The 19,480-nt window shown below is 44.7% G+C and overlaps 1 protein-coding gene across 1 annotated transcript; it reads left to right on the top strand.

Moving 5' to 3' along the window:
* Positions 1 to 2,058: 2,058 nt before the first annotated feature.
* On the top strand, positions 2,059 to 15,099 carry LOC308167890 (uncharacterized protein; the record flags this gene model as incomplete). The annotated part of the gene is made up of 3 exons (XM_080542368.1): positions 2,059 to 4,182; positions 11,582 to 13,741; positions 15,052 to 15,099. Exons 1-3 carry the CDS (start codon positions 2,107 to 2,109, stop codon positions 15,097 to 15,099), a joined length of 4,284 nt encoding a protein of 1,427 aa, XP_080398494.1. The 5' UTR covers positions 2,059 to 2,106.
* Between the last annotated feature and the right edge of the window lie 4,381 nt (positions 15,100 to 19,480).

Below are 19,480 nucleotides of genomic sequence, written 5' to 3'. Positions count from 1 at the left end.
AAGACTTCTACAGCGACATCGGTCCCAGGGCGGACTGGGCCTACCAAATTTGCTTTATTATCACTGGGCTGCCAATATTCAGAAAATCATATACTGGGTCCATTCACCACAGCCGTCTTGGTGCGAAATAGAAAATGAGTCATGTCTTTCAACATCCCTCTCCGCCTTGATTACCTCCAAACTCCCTCTATCTGCCCCACACTACACCTCTAACCCTGTTGTTGTTAATACATTACGAATATGGTCACAATTTCGACGCCACTTTGGTTTAAAAGATTTCTCCAACCTAGCCCCTATCTGCAATAACCACCTTTTTGTCCCCGCCAGAATAGACAATGCTTTCGCCTTATGGAAAAGACTCGGTCTCTCCAAATTTAAAGATCTCTATACTGAGGGCGTCTTCTCGACCTTTAATCACCTCTCTCAAAAATTCAACCTTCCCCGCTCAAGTTATTTTCGATACCTCCAGGTCCGACATTTCATTAAAAGTTTGGATCCAAACTTCCCAAATGCACCACAACCTTCTGCTATAGATGATATCCTCCAAATTCCTCCCAATCTAAAAGGCCTAATATCAAGTATTTACTCTAGCATATCATCCCTCGGAGACACTTCCCTCCACAAAATTAAAGAGAAATGGCAGGAGGAGCTAGGGGACGTAATACCCGATGACTCCTGGACTGAGGCTCTGACGAGAGTTAACGGGAGCACATCATGTGCTAGACTAGGCGTAATCCAATTTAAGGTCTTGCACCGAATTCACCTTTCCAAATCTAGGCTAGCCAGAATCTATCCTGACGTGGATGAGAATTGTAGCAGATGTCATAACGCTCCGGCAACGCTAACACACATGTTTTGGTCATGTCCCTTATTATTTGATTATTGGTCAGCAGTTTTCAGGACCCTCTCACAGGCACTAGATCTGAACCTGCAACCTAACGCCTACTCAGCTATCTTTGGCATAGCGCCAACTGACCAACAGATTATTAACAAGCATAAAGACATTGTGGCATTTGCCACTCTACTTGCTCGACGGAGGATTTTGCTTTGTTGGACATCCCCCAAACCACCGAATTCCTCCTTATGGTTGACTGACCTTATGCTTCACTTGAAACTTGAAAACATTAAATATACACTTAGGGGGTCCAAAGACCGCTTTTATTTCACCTGGAACCCAATAATATCCTATTTCAACAAACTAAAAACCCTCCCTGACAATGCAAGTGCGCTGGATGCTGAGTGATGACATATGTTGTGAATCTATTTATCAGGATAAACCCCTAGAGATACATCATCTCGTTCTAGAGAGGGACATATTACAATCATAACAGACATGGTATCACAGACCAACACGACCATCTCATCTATCCTCACTTACAAATGAATTGCACTTTATTTCTCTTTATCTCTTTGATTACTTACCTGTACTGTCTTCATTACCTATCACCACTGTTATTATTATTATTATTATTTATTGTTGTTTATTTATATCCTTCGTCCTGGGATGCACCACTTGGGATTTTGTGGGGGGGGGGGGGGGGGGGGGGGGTTGGGACATGTTTGTGTTTTGTGTAAAAACAAACCAAAACTGAAAAGTATTATTTTTGTATATCTGTAACATCTCAATAAAAAGAAAGTAAAAAAAATATTTTAAAAAATAAAATAGAAACCATTAGACAAGGCGTTTTCAAGGCAAGCTCTTCTGTGTCAGGCAATTTAGAATGTTGAAGTTTTTCCAATTGTCCCATTGTGATGCAATAAGAAACTATTACAACATTTGCAACATTTGACAGTGCTACAAAAACACTGTGTGCATTGGCCATTGAGATAATATAGAGATATTGAGATATTGAAAGTACTGGGATTCATCTTAATTATGTATTTTCCAGTTTTGGATATACTGCCAATGCTGAGGTAGGTGTGGGATGCATTAAATGCTAATCAAATGTTGGTGGAACAACAGTCACAGTCACTTTCTGTAAGATTTCCCAAACATCAATACCTATGTTGTGTGTGCGTGTGCGTGCATATGTGCATGTGTGTTTATGTAACAGGGAGACTGAGGACCTGGACCTGAACATCCAGTGTGAGGCCTTTGAGGATTCCATGGCCGAGGATGCGGAGGAGATGGAGAGGGTGTACGGAGGCATCGACATGAGCAGTCACCAGGAGGTCTTCACCTCCCTCCTCACCAAAGTGAGCAGCTCCCCAGCCTCTGTCCAGCTGCTGTCCATCCTGCAGGCTCTGCTGCTGGTGGCTCCAGGACGGGGAGACGTGTGGCTGACCCTGGAGGCCCTGGCTGTCCGTGCCACTCTGCTGGCCCACGACTCACAAATGGACTCCGCTGAACGTTTGATGGAGCGCCTGCTCTCTTCCAAGAGACAACAGATCTCAGCCAGTCCCAAGACCAAGACCACCAACAGGGCAATCCAGACAGACTTGCTCGGCAGCACAACCAACCAATCAGACATGGCTTCCGTAACTCCCCCTCCTCCCCCTCCTCCCCCTCCACTTCCTGCTGCTACCCCAAACCCTCCTCCTCCCCCACCCCCACCCCTGCCAGGCACCACTTATGGTGCACCCCCACCACCTCCTCCTTTACCTGGGATGCCACCTCCTCCTCCACCACCTCTACCAGGGATGGGGCAGGGAGGTCCACCTCCTCCCCCTCCCCTGCCTGGTATGGGCCCCCCACCTCCCCCTCCCCTGCCTGGTATGGGCCCCCCACCTCCCCCTCCCCTGCCTGGTATGGGCCCCCCTCCCCCACCACCCCCTCCCCCAGGTATTGGAGGAGGTATTATTGTGCCCCAGAACGCTCCTCTCCCCAAGGCCAGCCGCTGTCCCACACTGCGCATGAAGAAGCTCAACTGGCAGAAGCTGCCCTCCAGAGTGGTGTCTGAAAGCCAATCCATGTGGTCGTCAGTGCAGTCTGATTCCCTGGAACCTGACTACTCCAGCATTGAGGAGCTCTTCTGTCTGCCAGTGACTGACTCAAAGGCCAAAAGTACCAACACTACGGTCAAACGAGAGCCCAAAGAGATATCCTTCATTGATGCCAAGAAAAATCTAGATTTGAACATATTCTTGAAGCAGTTCAGATGCTCACATAAAGACTTTGTAGCTATGATCCAAAATGGGGACCGTTCCAAGTTTGACGTCGAGGTGCTGAAACAGATGCAGACGTTACTGCCGGAGAAACATGAGATTGAGAACCTCAAGTCATACCAAGGGGAGATAGAGAAGCTGGCCGGTGTGGATCGGTTCTACCTCGAGCTCCTATCAGTTTCATGCTACACCATGAGGATCGAGTGCATGCTTCTCTGTGAGGAGACCCCTTCTGTGTTAAAGATGCTGCAACCCAAAGCTGAGCTGCTGGACGCAGCCTGTGAGAGTTTGAAGGAGAGCACCCGCCTTCCAAGTTTCTGCAAGCTCATACTTGACATTGGAAACTTCCTCAACTATGGGAGTCACATAGGCAATGCAGATGGCTTCAAGATCAGCACCTTGCTGAAGCTCACAGATACCAAAGCCAACAAGTCCCGTATCACATTGCTCCATCACATCCTGGAGGAGGCGGAGAAAACCCATGCTGACTTGCTGAACCTTCCGGATGATCTAGAGATCTGTGAAAAGGCTGCTAGAATAAATGTGGATTCTATTCAGGCAGAGTCGAGCTCACTGGTCAAACGGTTGAAGGGTTCTGAGAAAAAAGTGTCCTCTTCTTCTCAGGAGGATATCAAGCAGCAGTATCTCACTGCTATGAAGGGGAACCTGGAGGCCTGTGAGAAGCTGCAGGAGCTCTTTGCCTCCATCAAAAAGAAGAAGGAAGAGCTAGCAGAGTATCTGTGTGAGGACACGTCCCGCCTCTCACTAGAGGAGCTGTTCAACACCATCAAGACCTTCAGAGGACTCTTCCTTAAAGCAATCAAGGAAAACCAGACCTGGAGAGAGCAGGCCATCAAGGCAGAGAAGAGGAAGAAACAGCAAGAGGAGGATGACGCCAAGAGACCGAGGGGGGAGAACGGAAAAATAATTCGTAAAGCCCCCCCAGTCCAGGAGGAGGGCTGCATCATGTTGGACCACCTGTTGGCTATGATGAAGGGCAATGCACTAAGGAAGACCACCAGGGCCCAGGCAGACAGGGGCAGCCTGCCCTCTAATGACAAGAAAAGGGATAGCACCCAGCCTGAACATGCCAAGCTTGAGCGATCATCAGCCGTAGATACCCAATATGGCATAGAAGTGGACAAGGTGGCATCAACCATTCAGCAAGGATCGCAGGACAGACTGCCACACACAGGGGAGTCCACATCAGGCCTTCCAACAGGACTCAAACTGGATTAATCAGAGACCATCGCCCCCCTCAATCCTGGATTGGATCCCCTGCTCAAGGAGGGATCTTCAGAGAGAGATGAGGGCATCAGTGGCGGGCTGGCGGCTCCTGCCAAATCTCTCAGGGGGGGCAATTGTTGCGTTGATGGTTAAGGTGACACGTTCAAGGGTAAATTCACCTAAATCAGCGGGCTTAAATAAATTGACTCTCACAGCCAAAAAATAAATAATAAAAATAAAAAAAAGCTCTTTGGTCTTGCCCATTGTGGAGAGGTTGGGGTCTGATTGATTGAGTGTGTGGAGTGTGTCTTTTATAAAGGTAACGAGTTCAAACTGGTGCAGTTAATACAGGTAATGAGTGGAGAATAGGAGGGCTTCTTAAAGAAAAACTAACAGGTCTGTGAGAGCTGGAATTATTACTGGTTGGTAGGTGATCAAATACTTATTTCATACAATAAAATGCAAATTAATTATTTAAAAGTCATACAATGTGATTTTCTGGATTTTTGTTTTAGATTCCGTCTCTCACAGTTGAAGTGTACCTATGATAAAAATTACAGACCTCTACATTCTTTCTAAGTGGGAAAACCTGCAAAATCAGCAGTGTATCAAATACTTGTTCTCCCCACTGTAGTTACCGAAATAAAACACAGATCAAAAGATTTAATGTACGATTCAAGTAGCCGATGTCCTTGACAACTGGTAAATGTGGTGGAGCAGGATTTAGCTTCTCTGAGGAGTTAAGTAGAGAGAGCAGCCTGTGGCTGTGGAAAGGATTGGGCTTAAATTGAGGATACACTAAAACGTGAAACTGACAAGCGCCAAAAAAGCTCCCCTGCCAGTTCCTGCCAACAGAGACTTGTTGAGACCAGCGTGCAGGGGGTTGGCACGGGTTCACACCGAGGCTGGTTGAGGCAGAAATCGAAGGACGTCGTGTGTTTTTATATTCCTCATTCGATTCCATGCATTACAATAAGCCTGTCCACCGATTTTCTACCTCCATGGTTGGAACCACGAGACTAGACACTACATGGTCATGGATGTGCCTAGGGACACAGCAAGCATGACCAGGGAAAGTTGTCTCCACAGGACCTGAAGCACAAAGCACCAATTCAGTTCAAGAAAAGAGAAAGAGTAGAGAAATGTATGCTTGTTACACAGAAAGTGTTAAAAAATAAAACTGACGTCATAATCTGCCCTCTAGGGCCAGCATCAGGTGCAGATCAAGCGTCAAGGGGGTTACTATCGTTGAACAGAGAATAGTGGCTTTAAGATGGCACAGACAAGGCTCGTCTGAAAGTAAAACATCAAAATATCGAGGGCATTAGTTATAAGTTACCCCTAATGGGCCAGCATCAGGTGCAAATGAAAAGTAACATTATTTTAAAAAAAATATTGACATACGGTCACTGAGTACTGCAGAGTACTATTTTTGTTGCTTTAATAAAGGCTGGCAGTCTTTAATTTAACTGTTGTTGGTGTGGACTATATACTGGGGAGGTATTTGAATGAATGAATGAATGAATGGTCTTTATTGTCATTGCTACAGTACAGGTACCAAACAACGAAATTTAGGAGGGGTGGCTCCCCTGGTGTTAGGAAAAAAAAAAAATATATATATATATATAATATTCAGGGGTCAAAAAATGTATACAAATATCGGATCGGTATCGGTATCGCCGATACCCGAAGCCCAGGTATCGGTATCGGTAGTGAAAAAGTGGGATCGGGACATCCCTAGCTAAAATGTTGTCAGCGTTCATGGACCAAATTGGATGTGTCGATCCATGGCGCTTCCAATTTCCTCACGATAAAAAATTCTCGTTTTTTTCACACGTCCACCATTCGTATAGCAGAATTGATTACTTCTTTATAGACAGAACACTACTTCCCTTTGTCAAAAACGTAGAATATTCAACCATAATTGAATCTGACCATGCCCCAGTACTATTGGATCTGTCCTTCCCACTTAACTACTCTGACCGCGCTCCATGGAGACTTGATACCACACTACTAACAGATAAAGAATTCTGCCAAATGATTTCAACTGCCATAGACAATTTCTTGGAAACCAATAGGGACGACACTGTTTCTCCCTCCCTGCTCTGGCAGACCCTTAAAGTAGTAATAAGGGGGGACATTATTGCATACACATCTAGGCTGAACAAAGCTAGGAGGCAAGAACAGGAGCAACTTCTCAACTCAATGATTGACATAGATCATCAATACTCTGACTCTCCCACCCCGGAGCTTTACAAAAATAAGCTGAATCTCAAAGCCAAATACGAGTTATTAACATCCGATAAGACAGAACGTATGCTGCTGAAATCACGAGGCTTTGTTTATGAGCATGGGGAAAAGGCTGGTAGAATGTTAGCGCATCAATTAAAATGTAAATCCTCTGACCAACAGATTCCACAAATTAAAAGAGAAAATGGGGAGCTTACAACTGACCCCCTCGAAATCAATGAGACTTTTAGGGCATTTTATTCCAAATTGTACACTTCTGAGGCACCCAATGATGATACCAATATGCAACATTTCTTCACAAATTTAAATGCCCCTGTTATCAACCCTGTTCATAAAGCAGAACTTGAACTACCCTTCCAAGACACCGACATTTATAATGCAATCACAGCTATGCAAAGTAGTAAGGCCCCGGGCCCTGATGGATACCCCATCGAATTCTACAAAAAATTCTCAACCAAATTAACTCCGCTCATCTTAGAAATGTTCAATGACTCAATGGATAATGAGGCCCTGCCACAGACGCTAACAGAGGCATTCATAACCCTTTTACCGAAACCAGGGAAAGACAGAACGGAGTGTGGTTCACATCGCCCCATCTCGCTGCTCAACAGCGATGTCAAGATATTAGCTAAAGCACTCGCCCGGCGTCTAGAGTCCGTCACAGACGAGGTGATCTCCCCTGATCATGCTGGGCCGCCACTCATTCTCTAACATCCGAAACCTTCTAAATGTCGTACATTCTCCTACGTCCGAGGAGGTACCTGAGGTGGTTCTCTCCCTGGATGCGGAGAAGGCTTTTGACAGAGTGGAGTGGGCGTACTTATTTGAATGTCTGAAAGCTTTTGGCTTTGGACCCACTTTTATTGCATGGATCAGACTACTATACTCATCTCCTAAGGCAGGGGTCGGCAATTAGGTTTGGCCTCGGGCCAATTTTTTTTTGAGCCACTAGATGGCGGGCCCGAACATAATCAAAGGCTAATTTAAGTAATTGATTGTTTTAAAATGTGACACGTTCTAATGCTTTGACTTTTCTTTCGACTGTACACATCGCTAGTCAACTAACACAGCTTGTTTTGTGAACCTGCTAACAATGTAAAGTAGTGTTCTAGTTAACTAGGTAGCTGTCCAATCCATTATGTTGCAGTATTTTGGCTTGATTAGCGAGTTTGTGTTGTGATTCTCAACAACGTTGAAACGTAGTTTCACACTTTTCCATATTTTTGAATAATAAATGTGTGGACTGACGATGTAGCGTAGCCTAACTTATTCTAATAATTATGTAACAGTTTCATTCTGATAATTATTCCCCCCTCCTCCCAGACAAGGTCACATTATTATTATTGGATTGGTTGTTTGCGTGCCGGGTGAAGTTAGCCAAACATTTAACCTGCTAGCAAGAGAAACATAATGTCACTCTCCAAAGGTCTAAAGAGGAAAGTTGACGGTGGAAACAGGGCATTTAAAGAGGAATGGACAGCGAACTATACGTTCATCCTACCTGGTTTCATCAATGCAAAGCCGTTGTGAGAGACATTTTCCGTGCTCACAATGTTCCCTTTCTATACGCGAGTCGTCCTTTTCGTCAATGAATGCGATAAAGACGCACGAGAGGAATCGATGGATGCATAAAAACCTTGAGAACTGCCTGTGGATTAAAGTGACGTCAATATCACCAGATATCAAGCAAATACTGACCGATGGGAGATGCTTTTTGTTTGCGCCGATTTTGTTTTCAATGTTTTTCAGAAAATTAAACAGAATTTGCGTTGTTACTGTTCATATGTGTGTTGCAGTCACATATACGTAAACATTACGTTTGAATGGCTTACTGAGCTCGTGTTATTTTGTTCAAACCACACACGGTATGTCGGCTATTTCAGCACCGTGACGCGTTGTCCACCTGCTTATGATTCACTCTGAGGGGTTCAGCGTCAGTGCGCTTCGGTGCACCTTGCTGCCTGATTGTCTGTCCCTGTGTCATTCACTCTCAACATGGATAAAAGTACAATAAGCATTATTCAGGTGGAGTTCGATTCTCTATTCGGACATTATAGGCGCTATATGTGGGACTGTCGGTCCGATATTATTATAAAAAAATAAAAAAAATAAAAAATAAAAAGTGGATTCTCAAAATAATCTGCTGGGCCAAATATTATTGGTGACGGGCCAGCAATGGCCCACGGGCCGCCTATTGCCGACCCCTGTCCTAAGGCATCGGTAGTTACGAACGGGAAACGCTCCACATTTTTCTCATTGTCGAGAGGGACACGCCAGGGGTGCCCGCTGAGCCCACTCCTATTCTCATTCGCCATCGAACCTCTGTCTATCATGTTAATACATAGATAGACAGATATATGTTAATACGCTATACAAATAAAATTTGATTTGATTTGATTTGATTTAAAATCTTCTCCAATAATAAATGGAATTTCTAGATGGGGGAAGGAACACAAGGTGGCGCTATATGCCGACGACTTACTGTTGTATGTATCTGAACCGGTGCAATGCATTTCCCATATAGTTCAGATGCTGCATAGATTTGGTAGCTTTTCGGGATACAAGATCAACCTCACTAAGAGCGAATGTTTTCCAGTGAACAACCTAGATCTCGCAATCCCACAATGTGACTTGCCCTTCCATTTGTCTAAATCTGGCTTCAAATATTTGGGAATTAATATTACACGGTCCTTCTCTAAACTACATGAAAAAAACTTCACGCCCCTTGTTAATAAATTAAAAGATGATTTACAGAAATGGAGGTCCATTAATTTATCACTGGCAGGGAAGATCAACTGTATTAAGCATTAAGATGAACGTTCTACCCCGATTCCTCTACCTTTTCCAATGTCTCCCTATATTCCTCCCAAAGTCCTTCTTCTCGTCCATAGATAAGTCCATATCATCTTTCATTTGGGGGGGGTAAAGTCCCTAGAATACAGAAAATACTTCTACAGCGACATCGGTCCCAGGGCGGACTGGGCCTACCAAATTTGCTTTATTATCACTGGGCTGCCAATATTCAGAAAATCATATACTGGGTCCATTCACCACAGCCGTCTTGGTGCGAAATAGAAAATGAGTCATGTCTTTCAACATCCCTCTCCGCCTTGATTACCTCCAAACTCCCTCTATCTGCCCCACACTACACCTCTAACCCTGTTGTTGTTAATACATTACGAATATGGTCACAATTTCGACGCCACTTTGGTTTAAAAGATTTCTCCAACCTAGCCCCTATCTGCAATAACCACCTTTTTGTCCCCGCCAGAATAGACAATGCTTTCGCCTTATGGAAAAGACTCGGTCTCTCCAAATTTAAAGATCTCTATACTGAGGGCGTCTTCTCGACCTTTAATCACCTCTCTCAAAAATTCAACCTTCCCCGCTCAAGTTATTTTCGATACCTCCAGGTCCGACATTTCATTAAAAGTTTGGATCCAAACTTCCCAAATGCACCACAACCTTCTGCTATAGATGATATCCTCCAAATTCCTCCCAATCTAAAAGGCCTAATATCAAGTATTTACTCTAGCATATCATCCCTCGGAGACACTTCCCTCCACAAAATTAAAGAGAAATGGCAGGAGGAGCTAGGGGACGTAATACCCGATGACTCCTGGACTGAGGCTCTGACGAGAGTTAACGGGAGCACATCATGTGCTAGACTAGGCGTAATCCAATTTAAGGTCTTGCACCGAATTCACCTTTCCAAATCTAGGCTAGCCAGAATCTATCCTGACGTGGATGAGAATTGTAGCAGATGTCATAACGCTCCGGCAACGCTAACACACATGTTTTGGTCATGTCCCTTATTATTTGATTATTGGTCAGCAGTTTTCAGGACCCTCTCACAGGCACTAGATCTGAACCTGCAACCTAACGCCTACTCAGCTATCTTTGGCATAGCGCCAACTGACCAACAGATTATTAACAAGCATAAAGACATTGTGGCATTTGCCACTCTACTTGCTCGACGGAGGATTTTGCTTTGTTGGACATCCCCCAAACCACCGAATTCCTCCTTATGGTTGACTGACCTTATGCTTCACTTGAAACTTGAAAAGATTAAATATACACTTAGGGGGTCCAAAGACCGCTTTTATTTCACCTGGAACCCAATAATATCCTATTTCAACAAACTAAAAACCCTCCCTGACAATGCAAGTGCGCTGGATGCTGAGTGATGACATATGTTGTGAATCTATTTATCAGGATAAACCCCTAGAGATACATCATCTCGTTCTAGAGAGGGACATATTACAATCATAACAGACATGGTATCACAGACCAACACGACCATCTCATCTATCCTCACTTACAAATGAATTGCACTTTATTTCTCTTTATCTCTTTGATTACTTACCTGTACTGTCTTCATTACCTATCACCACTGTTATTATTATTATTATTATTTATTGTTGTTTATTTATATCCTTCGTCCTGGGATGCACCACTTGGGATTTTGTGGGGGGGGGGGGGGGGGGGGGTTGGGACATGTTTGTGTTTTGTGTAAAAACAAACCAAAACTGAAAAGTATTATTTTTGTATATCTGTAACATCTCAATAAAAAGAAAGTAAAAAAAATATTTAAAAAAATAAAATAGAAACCATTAGACAAGGCGTTTTCAAGGCAAGCTCTTCTGTGTCAGGCAATTTAGAATGTTGAAGTTTTTCCAATTGTCCCATTGTGATGCAATAAGAAACTATTACAACATTTGCAACATTTGACAGTGCTACAAAAACACTGTGTGCATTGGCCATTGAGATAATATAGAGATATTGAGATATTGAAAGTACTGGGATTCATCTTAATTATGTATTTTCCAGTTTTGGATATACTGCCAATGCTGAGGTAGGTGTGGGATGCATTAAATGCTAATCAAATGTTGGTGGAACAACAGTCACAGTCACTTTCTGTAAGATTTCCCAAACATCAATACCTATGTTGTGTGTGCGTGTGCGTGCATATGTGCATGTGTGTTTATGTAACAGGGAGACTGAGGACCTGGACCTGAACATCCAGTGTGAGGCCTTTGAGGATTCCATGGCCGAGGATGCGGAGGAGATGGAGAGGGTGTACGGAGGCATCGACATGAGCAGTCACCAGGAGGTCTTCACCTCCCTCCTCACCAAAGTGAGCAGCTCCCCAGCCTCTGTCCAGCTGCTGTCCATCCTGCAGGCTCTGCTGCTGGTGGCTCCAGGACGGGGAGACGTGTGGCTGACCCTGGAGGCCCTGGCTGTCCGTGCCACTCTGCTGGCCCACGACTCACAAATGGACTCCGCTGAACGTTTGATGGAGCGCCTGCTCTCTTCCAAGAGACAACAGATCTCAGCCAGTCCCAAGACCAAGACCACCAACAGGGCAATCCAGACAGACTTGCTCGGCAGCACAACCAACCAATCAGACATGGCTTCCGTAACTCCCCCTCCTCCCCCTCCTCCCCCTCCACTTCCTGCTGCTACCCCAAACCCTCCTCCTCCCCCACCCCCACCCCTGCCAGGCACCACTTATGGTGCACCCCCACCACCTCCTCCTTTACCTGGGATGCCACCTCCTCCTCCACCACCTCTACCAGGGATGGGGCAGGGAGGTCCACCTCCTCCCCCTCCCCTGCCTGGTATGGGCCCCCCACCTCCCCCTCCCCTGCCTGGTATGGGCCCCCCACCTCCCCCTCCCCTGCCTGGTATGGGCCCCCCTCCCCCACCACCCCCTCCCCCAGGTATTGGAGGAGGTATTATTGTGCCCCAGAACGCTCCTCTCCCCAAGGCCAGCCGCTGTCCCACACTGCGCATGAAGAAGCTCAACTGGCAGAAGCTGCCCTCCAGAGTGGTGTCTGAAAGCCAATCCATGTGGTCGTCAGTGCAGTCTGATTCCCTGGAACCTGACTACTCCAGCATTGAGGAGCTCTTCTGTCTGCCAGTGACTGACTCAAAGGCCAAAAGTACCAACACTACGGTCAAACGAGAGCCCAAAGAGATATCCTTCATTGATGCCAAGAAAAATCTAGATTTGAACATATTCTTGAAGCAGTTCAGATGCTCACATAAAGACTTTGTAGCTATGATCCAAAATGGGGACCGTTCCAAGTTTGACGTCGAGGTGCTGAAACAGATGCAGACGTTACTGCCGGAGAAACATGAGATTGAGAACCTCAAGTCATACCAAGGGGAGATAGAGAAGCTGGCCGGTGTGGATCGGTTCTACCTCGAGCTCCTATCAGTTTCATGCTACACCATGAGGATCGAGTGCATGCTTCTCTGTGAGGAGACCCCTTCTGTGTTAAAGATGCTGCAACCCAAAGCTGAGCTGCTGGACGCAGCCTGTGAGAGTTTGAAGGAGAGCACCCGCCTTCCAAGTTTCTGCAAGCTCATACTTGACATTGGAAACTTCCTCAACTATGGGAGTCACATAGGCAATGCAGATGGCTTCAAGATCAGCACCTTGCTGAAGCTCACAGATACCAAAGCCAACAAGTCCCGTATCACATTGCTCCATCACATCCTGGAGGAGGCGGAGAAAACCCATGCTGACTTGCTGAACCTTCCGGATGATCTAGAGATCTGTGAAAAGGCTGCTAGAATAAATGTGGATTCTATTCAGGCAGAGTCGAGCTCACTGGTCAAACGGTTGAAGGGTTCTGAGAAAAAAGTGTCCTCTTCTTCTCAGGAGGATATCAAGCAGCAGTATCTCACTGCTATGAAGGGGAACCTGGAGGCCTGTGAGAAGCTGCAGGAGCTCTTTGCCTCCATCAAAAAGAAGAAGGAAGAGCTAGCAGAGTATCTGTGTGAGGACACGTCCCGCCTCTCACTAGAGGAGCTGTTCAACACCATCAAGACCTTCAGAGGACTCTTCCTTAAAGCAATCAAGGAAAACCAGACCTGGAGAGAGCAGGCCATCAAGGCAGAGAAGAGGAAGAAACAGCAAGAGGAGGATGACGCCAAGAGACCGAGGGGGGAGAACGGAAAAATAATTCGTAAAGCCCCCCCAGTCCAGGAGGAGGGCTGCATCATGTTGGACCACCTGTTGGCTATGATGAAGGGCAATGCACTAAGGAAGACCACCAGGGCCCAGGCAGACAGGGGCAGCCTGCCCTCTAATGACAAGAAAAGGGATAGCACCCAGCCTGAACATGCCAAGCTTGAGCGATCATCAGCCGTAGATACCCAATATGGCATAGAAGTGGACAAGGTGGCATCAACCATTCAGCAAGGATCGCAGGACAGACTGCCACACACAGGGGAGTCCACATCAGGCCTTCCAACAGGACTCAAACTGGATTAATCAGAGACCATCGCCCCCCTCAATCCTGGATTGGATCCCCTGCTCAAGGAGGGATCTTCAGAGAGAGATGAGGGCATCAGTGGCGGCTCCTGCCAAATCTCTCAGGGGGGGCAATTGTTGCGTTGATGGTTAAGGTGACACGTTCAAGGGTAAATTCACCTAAATCAGCGGGCTTAAATAAATTGACTCTCACAGCCAAAAAATAAATAATAAAAATAAAAAAAAGCTCTTTGGTCTTGCCCATTGTGGAGAGGTTGGGGTCTGATTGATTGAGTGTGTGGAGTGTGTCTTTTATAAAGGTAACGAGTTCAAACTGGTGCAGTTAATACAGGTAATGAGTGGAGAATAGGAGGGCTTCTTAAAGAAAAACTAACAGGTCTGTGAGAGCTGGAATTATTACTGGTTGGTAGGTGATCAAATACTTATTTCATACAATAAAATGCAAATTAATTATTTAAAAGTCATACAATGTGATTTTCTGGATTTTTGTTTTAGATTCCGTCTCTCACAGTTGAAGTGTACCTATGATAAAAATTACAGACCTCTACATTCTTTCTAAGTGGGAAAACCTGCAAAATCAGCAGTGTATCAAATACTTGTTCTCCCCACTGTAGTTACCGAAATAAAACACAGATCAAAAGATTTAATGTACGATTCAAGTAGCCGATGTCCTTGACAACTGGTAAATGTGGTGGAGCAGGATTTAGCTTCTCTGAGGAGTTAAGTAGAGAGAGCAGCCTGTGGCTGTGGAAAGGATTGGGCTTAAATTGAGGATACACTAAAACGTGAAACTGACAAGCGCCAAAAAAGCTCCCCTGCCAGTTCCTGCCAACAGAGACTTGTTGAGACCAGCGTGCAGGGGGTTGGCACGGGTTCACACCGAGGCTGGTTGAGGCAGAAATCGAAGGACGTCGTGTGTTTTTATATTCCTCATTCGATTCCATGCATTACAATAAGCCTGTCCACCGATTTTCTACCTCCATGGTTGGAACCACGAGACTAGACACTACATGGTCATGGATGTGCCTAGGGACACAGCAAGCATGACCAGGGAAAGTTGTCTCCACAGGACCTGAAGCACAAAGCACCAATTCAGTTCAAGAAAAGAGAAAGAGTAGAGAAATGTATGCTTGTTACACAGAAAGTGTTAAAAAATAAAACTGACGTCATAATCTGCCCTCTAGGGCCAGCATCAGGTGCAGATCAAGCGTCAAGGGGGTTACTATCGTTGAACAGAGAATAGTGGCTTTAAGATGGCACAGACAAGGCTCGTCTGAAAGTAAAACATCAAAATATCGAGGGCATTAGTTATAAGTTACCCCTAATGGGCCAGCATCAGGTGCAAATGAAAAGTAACATTATTTAAAAAAAAATATTGACATACGGTCACTGAGTACTGCAGAGTACTATTTTTGTTGCTTTAATAAAGGCTGGCAGTCTTTAATTTAACTGTTGTTGGTGTGGACTATATACTGGGGAGGTATTTGAATGAATGAATGAATGAATGGTCTTTATTGTCATTGCTACAGTACAGGTACCAAACAACGAAATTTAGGAGGGGTGGCTCCCCTGGTGTTAGGAAAAAAAAAAAATATATATATATATAATATTCAGGGGTCAAAAAATGTATACAAATATCGGATCGGTATCGGTATCGCCGATACCCGAAGCCCAGGTATCGGTATCGGTAGTGAAAAAGTGGGATCGGGACATCCCTAGCTAAAATGTTGTCAGCGTTCATGGACCAAATTGGATGTGTCGATCCATGGCGCTTCCAATTTCCTCACGATAAAAAATTGTCGTTTTTTTCACACGTCCACCATTCGTATAGCAGAATTGATTACTTCTTTATAGACAGAACACTACTTCCCTTTGTCAAAAACGTAGAATATTCAACCATAATTGAATCTGACCATGCCCCAGTACTATTGGATCTGTCCTTCCCACTTAACTACTCTGACCGCGCTCCATGGAGACTTGATACCACACTACTAACAGATAAAGAATTCTGCCAAATGATTTCAACTGCCATAGACAATTTCTTGGAAACCAATAGGGACGACACTGTTTCTCCCTCCCTGCTCTGGCAGACCCTTAAAGTAGTAATAAGGGGGGACATTATTGCATACACATCTAGGCTGAACAAAGCTAGGAGGCAAGAACAGGAGCAACTTCTCAACTCAATGATTGACATAGATCATCAATACTCTGACTCTCCCACCCCGGAGCTTTACAAAAATAAGCTGAATCTCAAAGCCAAATACGAGTTATTAACATCCGATAAGACAGAACGTATGCTGCTGAAATCACGAGGCTTTGTTTATGAGCATGGGGAAAAGGCTGGTAGAATGTTAGCGCATCAATTAAAATGTAAATCCTCTGACCAACAGATTCCACAAATTAAAAGAGAAAATGGGGAGCTTACAACTGACCCCCTCGAAATCAATGAGACTTTTAGGGCATTTTATTCCAAATTGTACACTTCTGAGGCACCCAATGATGATACCAATATGCAACATTTCTTCACAAATTTAAATGCCCCTGTTATCAACCCTGTTCATAAAGCAGAACTTGAACTACCCTTCCAAGACACCGACATTTATAATGCAATCACAGCTATGCAAAGTAGTAAGGCCCCGGGCCCTGATGGATACCCCATCGAATTCTACAAAAAATTCTCAACCAAATTAACTCCGCTCATCTTAGAAATGTTCAATGACTCAATGGATAATGAGGCCCTGCCACAGACGCTAACAGAGGCATTCATAACCCTTTTACCGAAACCAGGGAAAGACAGAACGGAGTGTGGTTCACATCGCCCCCATCTCGCTGCTCAAGATATTAGCTAAAGCACTCGCCCGGCGTCTAGAGTCCGTCACAGACGAGGTGATCTCCCCTGATCAAACTGGCTTCATGCTGGGCCGCCACTCATTCTCTAACATCCGAAACCTTCTAAATGTCGTACATTCTCCTACGTCCGAGGAGGTACCTGAGGTGGTTCTCTCCCTGGATGCGGAGAAGGCTTTTGACAGAGTGGAGTGGGCGTACTTATTTGAATGTCTGAAAGCTTTTGGCTTTGGACCCACTTTTATTGCATGGATCAGACTACTATACTCATCTCCTAAGGCAGGGGTCGGCAATTAGGTTTGGCCTCGGGCCAATTTTTTTTTGAGCCACTAGATGGCGGGCCCGAACATAATCAAAGGCTAATTTAAGTAATTGATTGTTTTAAAATGTGACACGTTCTAATGCTTTGACTTTTCTTTCGACTGTACACATCGCTAGTCAACTAACACAGCTTGTTTTGTGAACCTGCTAACAATGTAAAGTAGTGTTCTAGTTAACTAGGTAGCTGTCCAATCCATTATGTTGCAGTATTTTGGCTTGATTAGCGAGTTTGTGTTGTGATTCTCAACAACGTTGAAACGTAGTTTCACACTTTTCCATATTTTTGAATAATAAATGTGTGGACTGACGATGTAGCGTAGCCTAACTTATTCTAATAATTATGTAACAGTTTCATTCTGATAATTATTCCCCCCTCCTCCCAGACAAGGTCACATTATTATTATTGGATTGGTTGTTTGCGTGCCGGGTGAAGTTAGCCAAACATTTAACCTGCTAGCAAGAGAAACATAATGTCACTCTCCAAAGGTCTAAAGAGGAAAGTTGACGGTGGAAACAGGGCATTTAAAGAGGAATGGACAGCGAACTATACGTTCATCCTACCTGGTTTCATCAATGCAAAGCCGTTGTGAGAGACATTTTCCGTGCTCACAATGTTCCCTTTCTATACGCGAGTCGTCCTTTTCGTCAATGAATGCGATAAAGACGCACGAGAGGAATCGATGGATGCATAAAAACCTTGAGAACTGCCTGTGGATTAAAGTGACGTCAATATCACCAGATATCAAGCAAATACTGACCGATGGGAGATGCTTTTTGTTTGCGCCGATTTTGTTTTCAATGTTTTTCAGAAAATTAAACAGAATTTGCGTTGTTACTGTTCATATGTGTGTTGCAGTCACATATACGTAAACATTACGTTTGAATGGCTTACTGAGCTCGTGTTATTTTGTTCAAACCACACACGGTATGTCGGCTATTTCAGCACCGTGACGCGTTGTCCACCTGCTTATGATTCACTCTGAGGGGTTCAGCGTCAGTGCGCTTCGGTGCACCTTGCTGCCTGATTGTCTGTCCCTGTGTCATTCACTCTCAACATGGATAAAAGTACAATAAGCATTATTCAGGTGGAGTTCGATTCTCTATTCGGACATTATAGGCGCTATATGTGGGACTGTCGGTCCGATATTATTATAAAAAAATAAAAAAAATAAAAAATAAAAAGTGGATTCTCAAAATAATCTGCTGGGCCAAATATTATTGGTGACGGGCCAGCAATGGCCCACGGGCCGCCTATTGCCGACCCCTGTCCTAAGGCATCGGTAGTTACGAACGGGAAACGCTCCACATTTTTCTCATTGTCGAGAGGGACACGCCAGGGGTGCCCGCTGAGCCCACTCCTATTCTCATTCGCCATCGAACCTCTGTCTATCATGTTAAAATCTTCTCCAATAATAAATGGAATTTCTAGATGGGGGAAGGAACACAAGGTGGCGCTATATGCCGACGACTTACTGTTGTATGTATCTGAACCGGTGCAATGCATTTCCCATATAGTTCAGATGCTGCATAGATTTGGTAGCTTTTCGGGATACAAGATCAACCTCACTAAGAGCGAATGTTTTCCAGTGAACAACCTAGATCTCGCAATCCCACAATGTGACTTGCCCTTCCATTTGTCTAAATCTGGCTTCAAATATTTGGGAATTAATATTACACGGTCCTTCTCTAAACTACATGAAAAAAACTTCACGCCCCTTGTTAATAAATTAAAAGATGATTTACAGAAATGGAGGTCCATTAATTTATCACTTGCAGGGAAGATCAACTGTATTAAGCATTAAGATGAACGTTCTACCCCGATTCCTCTACCTTTTCCAATGTCTCCCTATATTCCTCCCAAAGTCCTTCTTCTCGTCCATAGATAAGTCCATATCATCTTTCATTTGGGGGGGGTAAAGTCCCTAGAATACAGAAAAGACTTCTACAGCGACATCGGTCCCAGGGCGGACTGGGCCTACCAAATTTGCTTTATTATCACTGGGCTGCCAATATTCAGAAAATCATATACTGGGTCCATTCACCACAGCCGTCTTGGTGCGAAATAGAAAATGAGTCATGTCTTTCAACATCCCTCTCCGCCTTGATTACCTCCAAACTCCCTCTATCTGCCCCCACACTACACCTCTAACCCTGTTGTTGTTAATACATTACGAATATGGTCACAATTTCGACGCCACTTTGGTTTAAAAGATTTCTCCAACCTAGCCCCTATCTGCAATAACCACCTTTTTGTCCCCGCCAGAATAGACAATGCTTTCGCCTTATGGAAAAGACTCGGTCTCTCCAAATTTAAAGATCTCTATACTGAGGGCGTCTTCTCGACCTTTAATCACCTCTCTCAAAAATTCAACCTTCCCCGCTCAAGTTATTTTCGATACCTCCAGGTCCGACATTTCATTAAAAGTTTGGATCCAAACTTCCCAA

This window comes from Nansenia antarctica (assembly GCF_963989245.1).
Source record: "Nansenia antarctica genome assembly, chromosome: 11".
In the NCBI taxonomy this organism is placed as follows: domain Eukaryota; kingdom Metazoa; phylum Chordata; class Actinopteri; order Argentiniformes; family Microstomatidae; genus Nansenia; species Nansenia antarctica.
This window is presented reverse-complemented; position numbering and strand designations above follow the sequence as displayed.